The 22,073-nt window shown below is 38.0% G+C and overlaps 5 protein-coding genes across 9 annotated transcripts; 2 read left to right on the top strand and 3 right to left on the bottom strand.

Moving 5' to 3' along the window:
* Nucleotides 1-17: 17 nt before the first annotated feature.
* On the top strand, nt 18-10,674 carry LOC143373350 (peptidyl-tRNA hydrolase 2, mitochondrial). 3 transcript variants are annotated; one of them, XM_076820534.1, is made up of 5 exons: nt 18-438; nt 545-722; nt 811-996; nt 1,090-1,289; nt 9,480-10,674. In XM_076820534.1, exons 2-4 carry the CDS (start codon nt 567-569, stop codon nt 1,270-1,272), a joined length of 525 nt encoding a protein of 174 aa, XP_076676649.1. In that variant the 5' UTR covers nt 18-438; nt 545-566; the 3' UTR covers nt 1,273-1,289; nt 9,480-10,674. The 3 variants fall into 3 exon arrangements, with proteins under 3 accessions (XP_076676649.1, XP_076676650.1, XP_076676648.1); XM_076820535.1 differs by lacking the exon at nt 9,480-10,674 and having other exon boundaries at nt 18-434; nt 1,090-1,304; XM_076820533.1 differs by lacking the exon at nt 9,480-10,674 and having other exon boundaries at nt 1,090-1,304.
* Nucleotides 1,403-9,795, bottom strand: LOC143373345 (uncharacterized). 2 transcript variants are annotated; one of them, XM_076820524.1, is made up of 16 exons: nt 9,654-9,795; nt 9,494-9,559; nt 8,828-9,085; nt 8,363-8,765; nt 7,725-8,282; nt 7,337-7,632; nt 6,787-7,252; nt 6,306-6,713; nt 5,856-6,233; nt 4,995-5,775; nt 4,250-4,920; nt 3,672-4,174; nt 3,237-3,599; nt 2,943-3,180; nt 2,646-2,864; nt 1,403-2,572 (listed from the first exon to the last, which is right to left on the bottom strand). In XM_076820524.1, the coding sequence occupies exons 2-16, from the start codon at nt 9,515-9,517 to the stop codon at nt 1,932-1,934; spliced, it is 6,207 nt and encodes a 2,068-aa protein (XP_076676639.1). In that variant the 5' UTR covers nt 9,518-9,559; nt 9,654-9,795; the 3' UTR covers nt 1,403-1,931. The 2 variants fall into 2 exon arrangements, with proteins under 2 accessions (XP_076676639.1, XP_076676640.1); XM_076820525.1 differs by lacking the exons at nt 8,363-8,765; nt 8,828-9,085; nt 9,494-9,559; nt 9,654-9,795 and having other exon boundaries at nt 7,725-8,090; nt 8,174-8,282.
* On the bottom strand, nt 10,085-13,475 carry Sea (mitochondrial citrate transporter scheggia). The gene is made up of 4 exons (XM_076820532.1): nt 13,206-13,475; nt 12,349-12,783; nt 11,555-11,775; nt 10,085-11,474 (listed from the first exon to the last, which is right to left on the bottom strand). Exons 1-4 carry the CDS (start codon nt 13,351-13,353, stop codon nt 11,292-11,294), a joined length of 987 nt encoding a protein of 328 aa, XP_076676647.1. The 5' UTR covers nt 13,354-13,475; the 3' UTR covers nt 10,085-11,291.
* Nucleotides 13,476-14,011: 536 nt separating this feature from the next.
* Nucleotides 14,012-16,435, bottom strand: Snr1 (SWI/SNF related, matrix associated, actin dependent regulator of chromatin, subfamily b, member 1). Of its 2 annotated transcripts, XM_076820530.1 has the most exons (7): nt 16,299-16,416; nt 16,114-16,227; nt 15,517-15,979; nt 15,294-15,421; nt 14,888-15,200; nt 14,617-14,793; nt 14,012-14,543 (listed from the first exon to the last, which is right to left on the bottom strand). In XM_076820530.1, the coding sequence occupies exons 3-7, from the start codon at nt 15,966-15,968 to the stop codon at nt 14,504-14,506; spliced, it is 1,110 nt and encodes a 369-aa protein (XP_076676645.1). In that variant the 5' UTR covers nt 15,969-15,979; nt 16,114-16,227; nt 16,299-16,416; the 3' UTR covers nt 14,012-14,503. The 2 variants fall into 2 exon arrangements, with proteins under 2 accessions (XP_076676645.1, XP_076676646.1); XM_076820531.1 differs by lacking the exon at nt 16,114-16,227 and having other exon boundaries at nt 16,299-16,435.
* A 108-nt stretch (nt 16,436-16,543) lies between these two features.
* Vang (Strabismus domain-containing protein Vang) lies at nt 16,544-21,607 on the top strand. Its single transcript, XM_076820529.1, has 4 exons — nt 16,544-17,183; nt 17,289-17,880; nt 17,952-18,110; nt 18,193-21,607. Exons 1-4 carry the CDS (start codon nt 17,053-17,055, stop codon nt 19,027-19,029), a joined length of 1,719 nt encoding a protein of 572 aa, XP_076676644.1. The 5' UTR covers nt 16,544-17,052; the 3' UTR covers nt 19,030-21,607.
* Nucleotides 21,608-22,073: the final 466 nt, after the last annotated feature.

Below are 22,073 nucleotides of genomic sequence, written 5' to 3'. Positions count from 1 at the left end.
GAAAATATACGCGTTATTCTAGATGTTACTCTGATATAACTTTATAGCGGGTTCATAGTGAGTCGCGTTGCGTAACAGCTGCATGTGCAAATGTGCAACTATTCGGCGACGCTCTGTATTCATAAAATGGAACTTCGGTATTTTCAAATTTGACCAATGTTTGGCTTTTATAGTAATAGAGTATTTTAATATTTTAGTTTTCTCATCCCTCAGATATTTTGCATCACCATTCTTCTGTTTACGTTATGTTAAATTCTATTGTTGAACCTGCTGAAAGATATACATACTTTTACCTCTTTCATTGAGAGAAGTGCATTACTCGAATAACCTTTCTAATAACAGTCACGTGGATTAAGCTTATGGCTTACCCAAGTCAGACGAAAAGAGTAGTGTATAAGAAAATGTTAGAGATTGTTTAGAATTTTGTCGCATAAGTAGGTAATTATCTATTTAATTAATGCCTGATAACCGAATGCTTAAAAAAAAGATCAATGAACATTTATAGCATACAATAATTACGAATGTACATTTTCAAATTTTATAGGCCTCTAATAAATTCAAACAAGATGAATATTTCTGAAATACTTGAAAGTGCCGCAGATGCAAAAGTAGGATTTACTATTGCAGTAATAATGGGTTATTGTTTATACAGAATGATGGCAAGAACTAATAGAAATAAATTACAAGTATCTGACGACAATAACGAATCTTCAAATGATATTGTAAGAAAAATTACAATTTGTATAATTCTGATTCTTCCGTGAGTTACATGCAATTTCAATAAATAAACATGTTTTTTCTTTTAAACAGGCATTTACGGATGAATATGACAATTACAAGCTGATTTTAGTAATCAGAACTGACTTAAAAATGGGAAAAGGGAAAGTAGCAGCGCAATGTGCTCATGCTGCTGTTGCAGCGTACAAGGCGGCTAGAAAACATCCTAAACTTTTAAACCTATGGGAAGAATGTGGGCAAGCCAAGATTACCGTTAAAGTATATATATTTCTTATATATTTATTGCAGTAAAATGAGACCTGCGTAATTGTCTGTTTCAAATGGAATAATCATCACTGGAAATATTTCCAGGTGGATAGCGAAGATGCTTTAATCACGGTGGCAAAGCAAGCCAAAGCTACGGGACTTCTATCGAATATAGTACAAGATGCTGGACACACGCAAATAGCACCAGGAAGCAGAACAGTATGCGCAGTCGGTCCTGGCCCAGCTCCACTGATAGACAAAGTAACGGGACACTTGAAATTATTTTGATAAATTGCCAAATAAAGGTACTTTACTTTTTATTTGAGTTTTAACTCTATGTTCTGATCTTTTAAACGGACACGTATCCGTGGGATATAATTGAGAAGATATTTACATAACTTATGCATAAAGCCCAATGCATAAAAGATGTAACAATATATTTGCCAAAAATGGGAAAAGTACAGATTAGTAAAGTGCGTACTACAACCTTAAATTAATATTCAGTCTAAAATCCATAACGTCAACTAAGTAGTTAATCTTTTTGCACATAGCGACATGCGGTTTCATTTAATAAACTCTAACACAACATTATTTTACATGTTCGTCTTAATACTAATATAATACATTTTCTCATTAACAAATATGGGTATAGCATTGGGTGTCATTGCAAACAGTGTACTTTTAAAACTAATGTTTTTATTAATTATCGGTGTAAGCAGAAATGGCATTTATTGATATCATGTTGAGAAATATATTGCTATGTAAACATTGAACAGAATTATGTGGGTAGAGTGTCATTGCTGTGGTGTAAGCAATTACCATGAATTGTTCTCAGCTCTGATGACGAAACAATGTTTCCAATAAAATATCTTCCATTCTTTGGTACCCAGTACTATTATCCACATTTAAAAATATCATTTAGTGCTTATAAATATTATATAAATAATCTATACTGGAGGAGGGGGCGCCTTTCTATGTATTTTGTTAGAGCTGGTAGCACTGCATTGCGATTCGGCGATAGACCTACCATCAGCCTCGTCCCTTCGACAGAATTCAGATTCATTTTGTATCCAATTTTGAGTTTGATTGTGATTCGTTCGTGTCGATTGAGCTTCCTCGTTTTCTGGGACGGATCCTACTTCCTCTAGTAACTTCGATAAAGATGGTGCCAATCCTAATCCCAAATTTCGCTCGTGATACACCTCGGAGATCGTAGGTGTTAATTCGCGTGTAAGGCTCGTGAGAGACGTGGCTACGTTTCTTAAATTTTGATTGTGCGCCTCTGCCGGTTGCGTGGACTCGGATTGGGAGCAAATATCTTCAGTGGTCGTAGGATGACGAGGCTTCCTAGGTGAATTAGATCCGATTTCTGTTCGAACGCTTAGTCTTTCCAGTATAGTCGCCGGTAAAGGTGGTAATGGTTGCCGTCTTAAAACTGTCGCATGACCGTTATCCCAATCCGTTACCGAACTGCTTGAACTAGATCCAGGCCTCACGCTTTGATCCGGATAAAGATTTCTAATACGTGTTTGGTGATTTAAGTTCAGTGCTACGGGAGGGCTGGGAGTAAAGGCAACATCCGATTCACCTATAAAACACGTACATACGTTCTTAATGTTGTGTCTAATATTTAGGTAAATTTAAGCAAAATTTATTTGTACCTCCTCCATTTTGACATGGTTGTCGCGATGTAGGAATTGGAACGTTTGGCGGTTCCATAGTTTTTCCATCTGGCTCACCTCGATGTCGAACGTAATTCGCAAATGCACCTCCTAGTCGGGGTCGTTCTATGACATTCTTTTCGGTATGAGCAACAGAGGCTAGGCTTTCCATTGAGCTACTGGAGTCTAAACTCAGACTTTTAGGTGCTTCTTGCGTGTCTAATAACACATTTGTCAATTAGTATACCTTGCTTTACAGTACAGGCAGCCCTGTCTCCAAAATCAATGTAAACTTACCAAATAAGGCAAGAAGAGCTTGAAGAGCGAATTGAACTGCTCTTCGCGATGCTTGTTTCCCTGTTCTTAATGTGACTTCCGATTGGCCAACTTCCATAAGATCGAAACCTAAACTTGCAAACAATTCATGAGATCCTGACGCTCTCCATACTTGAACTGGTAATGTGACCTCTTGACCTTCTGTTGCACAGCTTGCTCTTCTCATTGCTGCAATCACATCTTCTGCAGCTCCCGGTGCCTATAAAACGTAGTCGTTATACCTCATACTGTAAAGAGTAGACGTTGATTTATTACCTGTAACAATCTAACAAGCGCGTGTAGCGACGATTGCCCCAATCCTAGTAATGCTTGCAAGCTTGCACTACATCTCGTTAATCTTTCTTCAGGATCACTTTGTGGGAAGAACACCGAGGACGGTATCCCGTTTCCGGCTGGTTCGAATCTAAACCCAACCGACATTAAAAGTTCTCGCCAACCAGTGGCTGCTCCCACTTTATTTTCAATGCTACGTTGAGTTGTGTACATAGCATTCTTTTGCCCACGATGTATTCGCTGCAACGATTTCTCTACTAAATGAAGCGTCACGCGTAAAGCGTCACGACTTTGTTCAGGACCACCGCGCAACAATTCAGCAAGTGCTTGTCCCATTAGAGCGACCTAAACAAATTATTCGTAAACGACCATGTGCACACAAGTACCGCAATTACATTAAATTCTCAGAGATCGTACTTTGTTCGACAATCTTGCGTCTCCCCCAATGAGCAGCCAACCAGCCCAGTTTGCAGGATGCGCGAAGTGTCTTGTATGCTGAACTGTTTGCATAGCTTCTGCCAATGCTCTTGATGCCCTAGCGCCTTGTAACATAGCGCTATAAAATGCTCGTAATAAGATACTGCCAGCTGTGGGTGGAACTGCCCACATTCCTATAAGTACGCATTGTGCTCCAGCGTTTAATAAAGCTTTAGCTAAATTTTGCACACCATCCGATGTAGCGGTTGCATTCTCTGCACTACTCCAACAGTGACCACTAGATATTACGACTAAACGGGCTGCTATTCTCAATTTTGATATATCTGAATAACTTAGTAGATATTCTGGTCTCTCGGAAGGCTCTTCGCATTGATCGGCAGTTAGTACCAAACTGGCAGAATTCCAAACAACTGGTACTGTCAAATGTACGCACTCTGCGTCGGGTAAAGATCTTAAAACAGCCGATCTAGTTGCTTCTGCCCCTGTTAATAATGATTGAAAAATTAATGTATTTAGGATAGGAAGTTAATAATGCTTGCATATGCGTTGATATTTACCGGTTAAGGCGCGGGCTTCTAATAATTCAGCAACGATCTCGGATTCCGTTTCAGTAGAAGCTGTACTTTCAGACCAACCATATTCTTCTCTAATTTCTTCGGGAAGTACCGGGTTCCCTGCAACTAATGCAGCCACCGTTGCCCCGCCTTCGGGCATAGGAGTTTTAGACCGTTTTCTCAAAGCTGCAAGAGATGGTACAACTAACAACGAAAATCTTTCGCATAGATAATCCTCCCCTGGGTTTGATTGCAAAGCTGGAAGTGGCGCCAAGTACAGCGACTTTTCCACTACCATAATCAGCTCCTTCCTCGCAGGCGGTAAAAGATCTTCGAACGGGGCTAAAAGTAAATCGTAGAGTACTTGAATCGGTAATGGTGGTTGCCATGTGGGTCCTTTTGTTCCTCTTCCCCATCGAGCACTTCCTGCACGCGAACTGACCGAACCCACACTGAACAGGCTACTCAAACTATAAGAGCTGGCATTAAGGTGATGCCCCCTTGACGGTATTTTCGTTTCTTCGACGAGTTCGCTCGTCTCGTCCAACAGAGCTTCTCTCGCTTGCAAAACTCGTTTCTCCAATCCTATACCATCGTCCAAAGTAGTAGAATGAAATCTTAGTAGTCCTCGACCCGGAGCTAGGCACCAGGCGTGCAATTCGCAGCCCACTTCACTGAAATATTATTTAATACTTGTTAACAATCTTATAGAATCATAATTTATTATCATTCGATAAGCTCGAATTACCTATAGTATAAGATTACTCCGCGTTGCCTGTCAATGATTTCTGAATAATGCGCGGCATCGTCTAAACAGTTACTTTTACACCGCCTGGATCTCTCCGCCCAATTCAGTGCCTCTTCAGCTCTATTTAAACTGATTAACACTTTTTGTAACATTCTATATGTTTCTGATAACAATTCAGACTTGTTTGGCTGTCCACAAGTAAGGGTTGAAGAGGTTCCATCTAATGATTCTAATAAATTCGCTGCCTTTTCTAAATGTTCCACTGCAATAACTGCTTCGTCAGCTTCCCAATGAACAAGGCCCAGTCTGTGTCTCAATCTAGCTGCCTCTTCTCTTCTACCCAATCCTTCAGATAGTGATAGTCCAGATTGTAAGTAGCTCAAGGCACGCGATAAATCACCACACAAATGATGAAGCCTTCCCAAGCTAGAAAATGCAGCTGCTCTTGCTGGTTGATCTCCAGCGGCTGCAGCGAGACTTAGTGATTGTTCCTGTAATCTTATGGCTTCTTCAAATTGTCCTAATGCTTCTTGGGTTATACCCAAATTTGCACAGGCTCGAGCTTGTAGTCCGGCTGCGTCTAGACCTTCAGCAATCGAAAGTTCCAATTGATGGTGGCGTAATGCAGAATTTGGATCGTCCATTAACAAATGAACGGCTCCCAATCCACTGGCAGCTTCCGCTTCAGCAGCTTTGTCTCCAAGTCCTCTGGCGAGAGCAAGTTGATGCGATAAACAACTAACAGCTTGCTCATGATTACCCAATGCAGCATGCACCCTACCTATAAAATTAATGTTAGCAATTTCGTAAAGTGTATAAAAACAGACGAGTGTATTTAAAAGACAATGTACTAATTTTCACCTAAATCTCCATATGCTGCGCCTCTCGATTCTGGACTGTCCACTTCATGTGCAGCTACCAACCTCTTTTCAAAACAAACCAAAGCTTCTTGTAAATTCCCAGTCGCTTCTCGAGCTCTACCCAATCCTCGATATGCTCTTTCTTGTTCTCTTATACTCTTCAACTTCGTAGCGGCTGCTAATTGTTGCTCGTGACATTTAATAGCTTCCTCCGGATCTCCCAAAGCTTCGTAACAGTCACCTAGATTCCCGAGTGCTCTAGCCTTGTCCAACAGAGCTGTACCTGTAGTTAGTGGTTCTAAAGTTGCTAATTGCTGTTCGAAATATCCAATTGCATCCTCGTAATGTGCCATGTTAAGTCTAGCTATCCCCAAGTTTCCTGTTTAAGAAAAGGATAGTTAAAGACGTGGTTGTACATTCAAATATCTTTTAGATGAAATATAAATTTTACCTAGAGCTTGCGCTTCCACTCCTGAATCCGCTAATTCTTTAGCTCTTTCAAGCTGTTCTTGATAACATTTTACAGCATGGGTATATTGACCCAACGCCATATGTACTGCGCCCAAGTTCCCGTGAGCCCTACACTCGCCACGCAAATCTCCAGCTTCTTGTCTTAAAGTCAATTCTTGAGTATGAAATCCCAGCGCCTTATCGAGATTTTTTATCGTCCGATGTGCGATACCTAAAGCTCCATAAGCAGCAGCTTCTAAACTCCGATCACCCGCCTGCCGTGCTAAATTTAATTGCCTTTGATGCATTTTTATCGCTTCCTCAGCTTCACCAAGACGCAAGAGACAATCACCAATATTCCCCAAAGCTCGAAATTTTCCAGCTAAATGCTTAGTCATATGCGCAATAGCTACATGTAAAGAAACAATGTATATTTGAGAATTCTTTTCCACTACGATTACGGAAGCATAATAATTTCTTACCTAAGTAATACTTTTGGCATTCTAATGCTGTATCTAAGTTTTCAAGAGCTAAATGCGCTAATCCCAAATTACAGTAAGCCCTTCCCATTCCAGATTTATCCTGCAAATCCTTAGCTAGTGCCAAGTCTTGATCATAGTATCTAACAGCTTCACGATGGTTACCTAAACAATAATGAGCGTAACCTAAGAAGTGACATGCTTTCGCTTCTCCTTCTACATCATGTAACTCTTGGGATAACATAAGATAGTTTTCATAATATGGAACTGCTTCTTCGAATCTGCCACGAGATGACAAACAATTGGCTAGGTTAAGTAAAGCGCATGCTTCACCAGCTGTGTCTTTTAGCTCGCGTGCTATAGCCAAGTGGGCTCTGTAATGCCTTAATGCTGCTTCGTGACCCTGTACAGCTTGATACGCTACTGCTAAATTCCCATGAGTACTAGCTTCTGAACTGCGGTCATTGACCTATAACGAACAGCAGTTTTCACAGTACTTATAAACTGTTTATATGTATGTAGTTTAAAGATAACACTAATCTTATTTATTTACCTCTTTACTTATTGTTAACTCCTGTTTATGATATTTAATAGCTTGCTCATAATATCCTAACGCATTGTACGCATTTCCAATGTTTCCATACGCTCTGCCCATACCAGCTTTATCTCCCAACGATCTAGCAATTCCTAGATGCGCTTGATGCAACTTAAGCGCAGCTTCGTGTTCACCAAGTAACTGATAAACTATTCCTAAATTGCTGCATGCTCGTCCTTCGGCTACTTTGTCTTTTGTAGCTAATGCAACGTCAAGTTGTCGCTGGTGCCACAGCTTGGCTTGTGCAAGATCGCCTAAATAGGGATACATTTGAATGAAATTTTATAATAAAGTTCATTTCTTCGTTGGTTTCCTCATTATGTTTTCGTTCCGAAAAATTTTTCACCTGCACATCTTGCAGCATGACCCAATCCAGCATAAGCTCTCATTTCTATTGCTCTATCACCGAGTTCTTGAGCTATTCTTAGAACATTCTCGTGATAAGCCATTGCTTGACCGAAATTTCTACGATAATGATGAGACGATCCCAGGTTACTAAAAGCTCTCGCTTCTTCCACACGATCCCCTAATCGTCTTGCTATTCTCAAGTGCTGGGTATGACAATCAACAGCGCTTTCAAATTCTCCCATTGCTAAATAAACTGCTCCCACGTTACCTATTTCTCGTGCCTCCTGAAGTCGATCTCCCATTTGTTTTACTAACTGTACGCATTGCTTATGGGAAGCAAGTGCATTTGGTAAATCACCAATAGCTGTATAAACGTGACCCAGGCTAGTTAAAGCAGAAGCTGCGGCCTGAGTGTCTTTGCACTTCATAGCTAAAACCAACTGATACCTGTGTGCTGTTAAAGCTTCCTTAAAACTGCCTTTGCTAAAATACGCAGAGCCCAGATTTCCATGAGCTCGACATTCACCCTGCGTATCTCCCAAAGATCGTGCCACACCTAGAAATATTTTCATTTCAAATTTAAAATAGTTACTTGCCTCGAACACATTACTATCCTATTTTTAAACTGACATTTACCTAAATCTTGCTGCATGTAATTGATAGCTTTGTCCAAAGAATTTAATGCCCAATATGCGCTAGATAGAGCAGAAAATACAGAGCCCCTTAATTTCAAACTACAAGAACCAATAGTAAGCGCAGCCTCTAATACACCAGCTGCCGCTTTATATTGCCCAGCTCCAAGAAGTTCTTGACCAACAACAGAAATGACAACAAAAGGAGATTCATCAAGTTTCATTGCACGTAATTGTTGAAATGTTGGTTCTAACGTCGTACGTAGTGGAGATTTTAATGATGCTTCTACTAAACCAGACAGTAATTGACAATTAGAAGGATCATGTGCCAGACCTGTACTGAAGGCCACAAGGGCCTCCCCATGCCTCCCTAAACATTGTAGCGCTACTCCTTGACGATAATATGCCTAATGAAGGAATGAAGTTTATTACTCATTTAAGGAATAATAAGTGAAATGTATGAATGTACCTTTGGCCATTGGGGACTGAGTTCGGTAGCTCTAACAGCATCTTGCAGAGCAAGTGCGAATAAACCCATTTTGAGCCGAGCAGCTGACCTGTTTGAATACAGCACATGGCTGAGTGGATCCAAAGCAAGAGCTTCTGTGTACAAGCTTGCAGCAAGTGCATAATCACCATTTTGACATGCTGCATTACTACGACGTACTGTATCCAAAAATAGAGATCTTGATCCAGCAGCCAAGGCCGACGTACCTTCGGGCTCCACCTGAAACATCAAAGGTAATGTGCTACATTCGACTATCATTTATAATTCATTTTCATACGCCTTTAATTAGCACTAAAATCATTCAAATCCAAAGCACGTTATCTTCGTTGTTCAACGCTTCAATGATTAACTAAATGGATGTTACCATAAATTTATAAGAAATATATGCTTTAATTTCAAATTTATTTTATGATTTATGATAGTTTAATCACACAAAATTATATTCATTTTGCATTCATATCATCGTAGAAACATACAATTATTATTGAACTTGCATGTATCGAGTCAAATTTCATGACAAGTCAAAAATTGAAAAGCGAAAAAAATCTATAAAATGAAAAAAATTTCGATTATAAAACCGTGATAATACTAGTTGTGGGAACGTATGCCGTAGAATTATGCTGTTACCTCAGAGATATCCCTATGAGACATTGCTTAAGACGAGCAGGTAGCATCCTCCTGCATGGGCATTATCTGCGGCGAGGGAGCTCCATTAGATAAGGCCACGCATTTTAGAGTATAAGGCCTTTCTAGGACTTCCCGCACCACCTTTCTTTTTCCCACTTACATTTATTCTTCGCGAGGTGCTAGTTTCAAACTTTGACGGCGCTCACCGGGCACACGTTGACACTAAATATTTTGTCCTAGTAATCGGAGTATTTGCTAGGATGAGTGAATTGGTTCGATTAATAAAAAAGGAGGGAGGAAGGCGTCTTAGGGGGGCACCCACTGCATTCCTCAGGCACAGCCATCTTGGAATGTGACCCCGGGTCCCCCCTTGGGCCCAGAGTGGGGCCGGCACTGTCTGCTTCTGTACCCTCCGTATATTGGGCCTCACGTACACGCATATCTCGTAAGCCTACACTTCTCCGGGTAGATGTGTACGCATAGAAATGAGCAGCTTGCGTATACAAAACATAAGCCTATCAACGCGTATCTTTGTAATCTAATTACAATGATATTTCATTAGCATTCTGTAATAATCCGCACACATGTATCTCTGATAAATATTGAAAATATATTTTATTGTACAATACATAAACTATTTACATTCGTCATAAGTAACAACGGTCCATTTATTCCATTCACAAATATGTACAAAAGTGTAAATTCTCTTTCATGTACAGAGTTTCAATTGCAGTGTCAACGATTTACTAATTATTTTAAAATATTAATATGGGTTCGATGTGTGCACGCTTAAAAATATTATTGTAAAAGTACGACATATAAGTAATACAGAATGTTATAAACTATGATTCTGTTTGTACCTAAAGTAACAGGATAGGCATTTTGTATTTATTACAAGACTATGAGGTTTCGATGTTGAAGGAACATTCGTAAATTTATATCTATTTGAAGTTATATTTTGATGGTTTATTAAGTTCGGAATAGATTACTCTATGTGAGCGAAGATTGTTATATTGGAATGTGTATATAGATTTCAGTTAATGATATCCTGTTATGTACATGATTGTGATTAACGTTTCAGTGACTACTTATTAAGAAGTTTTATGCGCATTATGAAAAGGCTATTTGTTATATATACTTTTATTTCAACTCTATTGCCATGCATATGATAGTCACTGAAATATATTCATAAAAAAAGTCAGTCTATTTTCCTTCGCTCGGGTAATAAACATTTTTTTTTTATTTTGTACTAAACTGTACACTAGTGTTTCTCGGAATAAATGGTATACATATATACATAACTTATGCATATCATATACAAATCGTTTGCACAGTATAAACATTCATTCGATGATTCGAATGCTCAGGAATGTTGAATATTTAATAATATTTTAAATTGCAATAACGGACTGATCAAGGACCAGTTAAAAAAACAATATTTCTAAACGAAATTAAAGTAAATAACAATATATTAAATACAAATTTTTCGTACGAAAAAATATATGCGTTTAATGGAATTTGCGCATAATTTAACTATAGCGTTCGGAATTGTAACTAATTGATACCAAAAATAGACGTTCCCGGCACAATCCTATGTTCGTTTCAATCTTCGTTGATTAAAATGCCTACTATAGTAGCATATATGCGTGTATCACATTTGAAATGTATATGTATCACATATACATTTTACAAATGTACCGCTACTAATATGTTGTACAAATATAAAATGTATATATTTACGAAAGCTGCATTCGCGCTGATGTTTTCAACCATACAGTTGTGAAAATATTTACGATCTTCACGGCCAGAATTTGTTGAAAACTTCCATGAAGGAATCGTAAATCATAAATGTGATTCCAACGTCTAAACATACTCTACTTAATCTCGGAACAGTTCCTTTGTAGAATGCTTTCGGACCTTCGTTCTTCCATATCTGAACCATACAGTCTACGCTGCTTTTGTATTTTGAAGCCTCTAGGCCCTAAAAACACGATTCAATTTTAATAATCTACACTCATTAGAAAGTCACGTTCTATTACATCTGAAATTTCAAACCCGTACCTGCATTCTCGTTTTTATAACGTCAATGGGAGTGTTTCCAAACACTGATACTGCGCCAGCGCATGCACCAAATCCACCTATAACTAGTTTGGGTACAACAACATTTTTGTCTCCACCCTTATACCAGTCTTTCAATGTTTCCATGACACAAAATCTAATTGCTTGGTTCGATCCTTGTTTTATAATCGTTGGCATTAATCCTTGATACACGCCTTTAAATCCTGAATAAAAAATGTTACACCTTAATATTTATATTATACGTAAATATATTCGTAACTAATATGTTCAAAATTCAGGGTGCATAATTGTCATTAAGCACTCGCCAGTAGATTCTAAATAATTTTACAAATATAATACGCGAATAGCTTCAGCAGGAACTATGTAACAAGATACGACTGAACATTAATGGACGCATACTCGAGTTGCTCTGTTGTCAGATGTGTAAGCTGAGAACTGTACTTGATATTACTCGACCTCTTTGCAAAGACGATCAGGTTAATTATACGTACAGTTCAAGGCTTCTTTCATAATGTTACACTCAACTACTTTAAATCCACTTACATGTTACCACTGTAATTGTTATAATACTCTGATAGCGAATTCGGTATCTCTCACTGACTTTGTGCTGATACCAGAAAATGAGTTGGATTAGTTGTTTCTGATAGAGACGAAGATAGCTCTATAAGAATCAACCAATCCAAGTCATTTTCTGGTAGCAGCACAGAGTCTGTGCGAGATACCGAATTCGCAATGACAGTATTTTTTTCCGTGTTACTTCACATATTACTACTCACCATATTCTTGAATAATCATTCTCACTCCATGCAAGAATCCTTTGTATCTTGGATTAGCAGATCGCTGGTCATTAATGAATTTTACTTTAATGGTCTCCATTGGAGTAACAGCGAAAATAGCTTCCGATGCACCGGCGCACAGTCCTGCCAGGAAACTAGTTTGAGTGGTAAGTTTGCCCTCGTCATTTATCAGCAGTCCTTTCATCGTTTCGAACGAGCCGAATCGCACTGCTGATTTTGGTATCGAGCCATAGACTAGCACCGAAAGGCCCCTGTATAGGCCGAGCACTCCACGAGTTTGTACGGTCTTTGTCACGCAGTCCCATATCCCCGTGTACGCTTTACCAGCCCCAGCTTTTCCATCGAGTTGTAACTGTGTCTTCACATACTCCGTTGGATATGTAATACATATTTCTATACCGCCGGTAATACCTCCTAGAAAATAAAAGCACTGTGATTAGCACTTCGTTCTATTTTCATTTAAGAAAGATATTTTGTTTAAACTATAGAGCATCTTATACCTGAATGACAAACCTGAATGTCACATTATTCATAAGTAGCAAAGAATGCAGCATGAAGGATAAATGGTTTTAGTATGCATATCCAAGGTTAACTATTCCTCAACCTTTGGAATTATCATGCGCTTAGTATGTTGAATTTTGAATCGTAATCTATTTCTCTCTTTCTATCCTTCATATTCGTCTGCTTCTCTTTCACTCGCGGTTAATATGTTTACGTTCAACCGATCTATTTCGATAATTGTAGACAGGTGGCAAAGCGTAGCGAGCGCATACATTAAAAAGCGAACGATTCGAGACTTGTATTGTGAAAGAAAAGGGGAGAAAAGAAACACATACCAGCTATAACTCCCTTTAGGCCAGTACTGCTGGCGACCGCCGCAGCTCCGGTTTCCGTAAACCACGGCCTGCGAGGGAATGGATTATTATGGAATGGTGTAATTTCGTCTGCCCCCTGTGATGTGCGCATTAACCAACTGGAATCCATCTTCCAAATTTGTTTCTGTTTATCGGCAGTCTTGTCCCGTTAGCCGTCGAACCTAGACTGTGCTAGACCGAGTCGATTAATATCTGTACGTTTCGATGCGCGTACCAATACCAATGTTCCCCTTCCTCGAAGAACTTCTTTCACTCCCGCTTTATTCGTATGTATGGCGTAAATTACGCTGATATCAGCGAATAAAAATAATCGAAGGGTGGACGATGGGCAGAGAGGACGAAATTCGCCACACCTTCCATTAGTATTATAATAAAACAATAGTAATCTTATCACGGAATACTATTTATTTAGCAATAGCAATCTAAAATATACATTATCATTGTCATTATTTAATTCTAATTCGATCTCGTTATTAAAAATTATTTTTTACTTCCTATCATTGTTTTATTATTACTTTACCCTTATGTACTCTTTACTGCAATGAATTGTAACGAAATTAACACAAATTCATTTTGAATATATAATTAATGTCGAGTATATACCAAATTGGTAATTTTAGGAGAAACTTTAAGAATTAAGTTAAGTTAAGAATTTGTTCGCAAATTGTGTTTTATCTACAAGTACATCGAAGCATAACTGAGAAATAGTCAAGGTCGAATAGCCAGGTTGAAATGAACATATGAAATTAAAATTTATGCATAATCTATTTACTTGCATACTAAATAGTTTATTATAATTTATAAAACTTTTTATAAATCGCTTAGAATATTCCAGGTCAACTTGGTCATTAGCATGTTTCCAATTTTTATCGCCACTGTGAATAATTCATTGCATTATGTGATGAAATTTGTTTTGTAAGCTGTTCAAGTACACTACCAGAAACGTTTCCATTTCTTGCATTATGTAACAGTATTAATGACTGTGGCCACATGTCAGTAAGAACACGAGAACAGAGAGTGGGCCACGAGATAAGACAAGTTTTTGAATGGCGGATTGTAGATAAGCCCTCGCATTTACTTGAATGCACTTTATTTTCTGCCTAAATCTTAACATAAACTTTATTGTTGTATTCATAGCTTAAAAAAGTTCGAAAATGAACAAAGTGTGCGTTTCCTAAGCATACTATCCAATCACAATATAGGATGCCACACTGTGTTGTTAATTGTTACAATTATTATTTACCATATGAGTTTACGTTTTACCACCCAGGTGTAGTATTTGCTAAGCGTCTCATACGTCTGAAATAATTAACAAATATTATAATTAGCTATTCATTTCGCATAAACCGTTTTGCAATGTATTAATTCTTACCGCGTATTTCGATCTTGATCGCGTATTTTCTTTTCCATTTCTGCATCCGTCAACGTTTCTAAAAACGGTGCCCATTGATCAGCTTCTGACGGTGGTCTAAAAGGTACTTCAACCGTGGGTAAAGGGGCTTCTGAAAATGCGTAGGTTCTTTGGTGCCACGATAACTGCCCACGAACACTGAAGTCATATTTATTTCAATCGTGTACGAATAAGTAGAACTTCTAATAAAATCATTTCGTAAAATGTTTGAGCGTAAGTTATTTGCACCAACCTATAAGCAATGGCAGTGACAAATTCTCCGCCAAGGCCTAACTCGGCGCAAAGTTTCATCGCAAATTTTTCTGGATTATTTTCTTTCTCAGACATGTCCCATTCTACTTGATCCACTAAAGACGTGTTGCCAACATGTATATTTAACTTAATTATAACTCGTTGATCGCATTGATCTTCCAGAATTGTTTCTTGCGGAAAAGCTTCAATCTGTTGTCTTATAGCTTGCGCGATAGCTGGTACAAAAGTTAATGGGTTTAAATCTAAATCGTCGCATAATACTTCAGCAAATTGTTCTGGCGTTATAAGGCTTTCTACAAGAAGAATGTGTATTATACATATTTAACGGATTGCTGCAGTAATGTTTCTCTGTAATTTACGCGATTAGACATTATAGGTAAGCATACCATTTTTGTTCCATGTAAAAGTGTCTCTTAACTTTTGCCCTTCGATTTCCATATCTAAACGAATTGGAACCAACATTTCCTGTTGCGCCGCATTTTCCAGATTCGCAGATGGGTCTGTATCGTCGAAACTAAAAAGATATTCTATATTTGTAAGCCAATACAAGATTGATTTGCTGCGCGTGAAATGGTTTGCGCATAGCATAATATTGGCTATAACATGTACCATAATGGGAATGTTCTGATTTTCTTATTATGTACTCTATTACGATTAATTGGCGTGGCTTGGGGTACAGCATCTAGGTGCGAACTATTTGGTAAACTAGGCACCCAAGGCATAGATTTCTTCGACTTTCCTTCTCTAGGAGCTGGAGGCTCCGTCGAATGCACCGATACAGCTTTGTATTTGTCATCGTTGCCTTCGATAATGTCTTCTACTTCACTGGCTCTTAAAAGCGACACGCTAGACGCGAGTACATGCTGGCTTAATCCAAGTTCTACTAGCTTTTTACGTTCGTCGTTTGTAATGGATCTCCTGAACATTCCAGGATAACGTTTATACAACGATCCACGAAACAGGCGTAAATAATTGCCCACTTCGGACCCAATGCAATAATATTCTCCATTTTCCTCCACTTGAAAACTTATCGGTTTATCACCATACGTACGTAGAGCCATGTTTATAGTTCCTGTAATAATAAAATGTTTAACTATTTCTCTGAAATATTCTAAAGCTAAGGCCGAAAGCCTGTATCAGATATTTCGTAGTACGAGATTATTTATCAAAACTATTACTGTTCACATGCTCCCTTTGTTCACTTACTTGTTTCACTGATCACTTATCACTTTTCATCTGTTAAACATTTATTAACATTGCCACTAAACGTATCATAAAGCATTTCCTTTGCGTCCAGCGCAAGCGATCTATAGCGCGCTACTTTACTATTTCCGTAAACAATATTTCATCAAAACTAGCCTGTAGTGAAGACTTATATAGAGGAAGCTTACCTTAAACAAGAAAATACCGAATGTTTGAATATTTCGGTGGATTATTCAGTATTTCGTGTTTGTTAAATATGATAATACATATTCTAAGGGTTAGTTTTAAAGGCAACTACTAGTACCTAAGATGTTACCTCTGCATCTGAAACAGATTGGTATAAATACCTTTGGTGCCGTTTTCAACGCTACACCGACATTAATGCAGAAAACTAAATCCATTCGGCAATTTAAAATTAAAAATACGCGAGGATTATTGAATTTTCATTTCTTGTACACATATATATACCTCTTAAATGCATACGGCGCCAAAAATTTGTTATATTTTATTGATGTACAAAAACATCCCTAGAAAATTGTACATACTGCTTTTACCCCAACAATTATCCTGGAATGTGGTAAAAAGATAGTTGGAGGGGGTGGGAATAATAAACGTTAGGCGTGTCGGCGTCTGTTTTTTAATATATTAATAAAATATTTAATTGAAAAAAGCGATCTTGCCACGGTACTTATCTCTGGATGGTACGAATTCGATTTCCGAAGAGATTCACTGCGTATCGTAATATGTTGGGGGTGCAAAAAATTGCCTGCACGGAGAATGCTCTTAAGACTCTCTATCCATAGCGTATCATTTTATGGTTCGACAAAATTCCAATTTTATATTTCCGATATAACAGTACGTATATGTGGCTGGCGTTTGATTACGCGTGGAAGAGGGTATGTTCTTATGGGGTAGCAGGTGGGCGGTAGCCTTTGCCGGGGAATGGAGACGGAGAGCGTAAAGTCGGGGGCTAGCGAGCATAGCCATAGCCATCATAGTAGGAGCTCCCAAAAACACCATCGAACTCACAGTTCAAAGTCTCATCACAGGCAGCACTCCCACCGAAGTACCAGGTATTTTAATCTACTAAGAAGTCTGCTACTCGTTTAAAGTACACCTGACAGTATGTTATTCGTACGGCGATAACATTCCCCTCAACATGGATATTCTTTTAAAAGGACCAGTCGCAGCCAAAGAAAGGAAAGGCATAATTTAGATTCCGGCGAGATGGCTCCCTTTCAAACAACCGTCAACGTAAGGGGGGACAGCGTGGACAATTTGGGTCAAGAAGTTATCGAGGTACAGATTCTGCCCCAGGATGAAAACTGGGGCGAGAATACTACGGCTGTTACTGGGAACACTTCCGACAGATCGGAATCAACCGAAGACGTGAGCCATTGGCCCAGCGAGAGCGACGGATCGTTTAGTTCCTGTAACCGCTTTGTGGGTCCTGCTGTAGCAATGATACTTGGACTAAGTGCCTTTCTTAGTCCTATAGCTATGGTCATACTACCTAAATTAGGATTTTTCCCTGACTCTACGACCGTTCTAACAATGCAACAGAAACTACAATTGCTATCGTGCAATGCAGAATGCAAAGGCCAATTGCTAGGTTTAGCCTTTAAGTTGGTGCTACTAGGTATCGGGAGTTGGGCTGTGTTTTTACGCCAACGAAATGCTACGATGCCGCGCATATTCTTGTTCAGAGCTGGAGTGTTGCTGCTTACTACACTGTGCATCTGTACTTACTGGCTATTTTATGTTGTTCAGGTATGTAATTTCACTATGTATCTCGATAACACTTAGTAACCACGACGTTCATGGTGTATCATAAATTTCAGGTCACTGAGAGTGCAAAGACTGCTGCTAACGGTGAAATAACAGAGTACAAAAATCTAGTAAATTATGCTGGCACTCTTGTGGATACCTTATTGTTCATACATTATATTGCTATATTACTCATCGAAATCAGACATCAGCAACCCACGTTTTACCTTAAGGTATGTATATTCCATTTTTATACACCGCCTCGTATTTCTCCTTATTCATGTTACAACGATGTATCATTACCCTGTATTGAAGGTTGTAAGGTCACCAGATGGTGAATCACGATCTTACGCGATTGGGCAGCTATCTATACAACGGGCAGCAGTGTGGGTGTTAGAAAGGTATTACACAGAATTTCCTATTTACAACCCATACCTAGAAAGATTGCCCGTGTCAAAGTCTGGTAGAAAGCAATCGAGCTTCAAATTTTACGAAGTTGATGGTGGAGTAACCAGCAGTGTCCAGTCTCGAGGGGGTAGCGGTGATAGGGCAGCCATAACTACTCAAACGCGTCGTAGAGATTCTAGCCATAATGAGCGTTTTTACGAGGAACATGATTACGAGCGTAGAGTAAGAAAACGAAGAGCAAGATTAATCACTGCCGCTGAGGAAGCATTTGCACACATTAAACGTTTACACTCAGAAGTGGATTCAGCCCCTAATCCTGGCCCTATGGATCCTATGGAAGCTGCGCAAGCGGTATTCCCGTCTATGGCGAGAGCCTTGCAAAAGTATTTGAGAGTAACGCGACAGCAACCACGCCACTCGGTTGAATCTATTTTAAATCGACTTGCGCGATGCTTGGCTCAGGATGCAGCACCGCGTGCATTTTTGGAACCTTTTTTCGTACCCAGCCCTGTACTTTCGAATGAGAAGGAAAGACAAAAGCGCTCGCATCATTGGGCCCTAGTTTGCGAGGGGGAATTACCGTCTCGACCACTTGCCAACGGCTGCGAATTTCAATTGAGGCAAGGTGAAGTAGCTCTTTTATGTACAGCGTATCATTTACCCCATTTCCACCTTACGGAGCAGCTTGCGCATCCCAAATCAAATAAATTCCTACTAAGATTAAATTCTGAAACGTCGGTCTAGTAACGCTTCATTTCAGTCAGGTATTTTGTATGTGTAACGAATACAAGACTCACTAAAAACGAGTAGTTTTTTACTGTATATAATTCAGAAAGCTCCAAAATAATAAATTTGTAAGTATTGTGAATTGAATAGAATTATAGCGAGCAGAACTCCCAAGGCATATGCTACATATTACGCGCGATGAGATTTTCTTAGAGTGTATTTTCAGAGGAACAGAAATCTTGCGAACAAAATAGTTTTGTATGCAGAATCATGAAAATTATTCACAGCAATGAAGATTATTTATATTTCCTCTTTGCTAGAAATAATCAAAAGACCAGGGGACAATATAATTTTTGCATCTATAGTTCCAGATAGAATACTCAATTTCTCGTACGATAAACGCACATGTATTTATTTATTTTATCGTCTCGCATATCATTATTTATAGAGAAAGAAAATAAGCTTATAGCTACATAGAAACTTATTAGCTATCTTCTGGTTGGGATTACAAACATTGTACAAAGCTACAAATGCTTTTGCAAACATCGAGAAGATTTTTCGGATTATAATTGAAACAGTGGTGTTCTAAAAGTGCATTGAAATTATGAACATCAACGCTATACTTATTATACACTTCGTACGTGTAAGTTTCCATTACGCGAAACATCGTTTTATTTATTTAATTCCATTGTAATGAGAATTTTGACAAATGTAATCACAAATGTCAAAGTGAAATATTTTAAATAGGAGAAAGGGAAATACATTCCTGCGATGTATTTGTGTGGTATAATGTTTATAATTTTATGCATACAATTATGCATATACGTGTATCACACGTAACAAAACTGCAGTTTCTTCCATGACATGAATTTTATTAAGTTTTCCCCATTTATAGTACTTTACATATCTGCAACTAAAGATATGTACTTTGTAATTAAATTTTTTTATAATTTATACATGTGGTTATTTTTAGACTGCTTATAATCGTTAATAAGTTTATAATTGTTAAGTATATTATAAACTTCGGTATCTCTATTAGTTTTAATATATACATACAACTCGCAGTTGTAGTATGCAAATAAGACTTTGTGTATCTCCTTAAAATTCACAACTTCAATTTGTCGCGAATAGTAGGACAATTCTTCGTCGAAACTTCTATTAAATTTGTTCCTTTCGTCTTCGTATTTTAGTATTATATGTCATTTGTCTGTTGCAATCGGACATTAGTTTGCTCATACCCATCATTGGGTACCATACCATAGTCAGTATAACGTTTACAGGTATTTGAATATTTTCCATCGTTCACATATTTTCATGTATCTAGTGATACTGATCGTGCTGATATTACTTCGACGTGCGTTACGAAAACTAGCACGTTTCAATTTTCTTACGAAAAACAGCACGTTTGTCTTCGTTGTTACGAAAACCATCACGTTTCGGTTTTCGCTGCGAAAACTAGCATGTTTGAGCGGTTTGCCACGAAAAGTAGCATGTTCCGCCTGTAGCTACGAAAAGCAGCACATTCGGATTGTTGGCTACGAAACATCGTGTGCGTCAACTTGAATACCCTACGACGCGATTTTTATTTAGTATTAGGTTGGTAATTTATTAAACATTAAAATACCGTACTTCAATTATGTAGATTAAAATTTTCATACGTGTTTCTTTTTGGAGATTAGATGGAGTTATTATTTATTAAACAATATTTTCAATAGTTGAATTCTTTGATGGAAAATGCACTTCAACATTTTAAACATGCCACGCGCCGAAACATGATAGTTTCTGCAGTATAATCCAAAATGTGCTACTCTTCATGGCTAAGCAGTCAAATATGTTAGTTTTCGCAGTGGAAGACCAAACGTGCTAATATTCGTCAGAAACGATGAAATGTGCTTCTTTACGAGGCAAACTGAAGCGTGCTGTTTTTCGTAAGAAAACGGAAACGTGCTACTTTTCGTAACTCATGTCGACTTGATACAATTACTGACATTGTATTAATTTTAACGTACTTTTTCTGTATTAAATTGTTATTATTTCGTAACATGTCGACTTTACAAGGCTGATAGTATCTTATTGCATTTGTGACTGGGCTTGCTACTGAAATATATGTGTACAGTAAATAATAATATTTTACATTCACGTTGAAATATGTATATACGATATATACATCATACAAATGTATGAGGCGATCAATGTAACGGCGAAACTTGTTACGCAAAAGAGGTTTTAAATGTTCTATTATCCTTTTTTTGCGCATTCCCTTTTAATATTTAAATTTGGATATAAAACGAACATGATTCTATGCGACGAGTGCAAGATCAAGGCACGTCTAAGGAGCATTTTAACATATCACGATTAAATAATAAAAGAAGTGTACATCGCATACCTCTGCCCATAATTTATATTAATTAAGAATCGTAGTAGGTCAGAAGTACTTGTATTAAGAAAACGAAAATTCTTTTTATAATTCTGCATCCTTGCGGGTATGCAATGTTGCTGTTGTGAGTAGCTTTATCTACAAACTTTTTATTTATGTGTGAGCGTGATGAATGTATTAAGTGATAAACAAAATATACATTTAATGTATAAACATTCACTCTCTGGTATATTTCTTTAAATACAGTGTACCGAATATGTTATATTCTGTATAAAATATACTGCGTCTTAATTTTGTAAGCTACTACTGTACTTTGCGAGGAATGATACGCACAAAATAGAATTCTATCGATAGCATAGGATTGGAACGTAAAGGATAAAGAAATTGTTACATTAAATTCACTTCGTAAATGTTAAGCCGCTTTGCAAAGAAGTATTCCTTGACTGTAAGCCGTATGTTTACACTAATACATGAAATACACAAAAGAAATGAATTTTTTATTTTCTAGGCTTAGGGTTCGCTACTAAAGAAACAATTTCTTTGTTGAATACGGGTACATAACGATTAACAGCGCTTCTATAAGAGACGTAGGACTTCCGGTTGCAAATAAATGAATAAATAAATACATGCTATTGTTTGTATGACTTTTACAGTGAACATGAACTATTACGAAGAACAAATGAAT

This window comes from Andrena cerasifolii, chromosome 9, assembly GCF_050908995.1.
Source record: "Andrena cerasifolii isolate SP2316 chromosome 9, iyAndCera1_principal, whole genome shotgun sequence".
Lineage (NCBI taxonomy): Eukaryota > Metazoa > Arthropoda > Insecta > Hymenoptera > Andrenidae > Andrena > Andrena cerasifolii.
The sequence above is the reverse complement of the archived record's forward strand: the minus strand, read 5'-3'. Positions and strand labels throughout refer to the sequence as shown.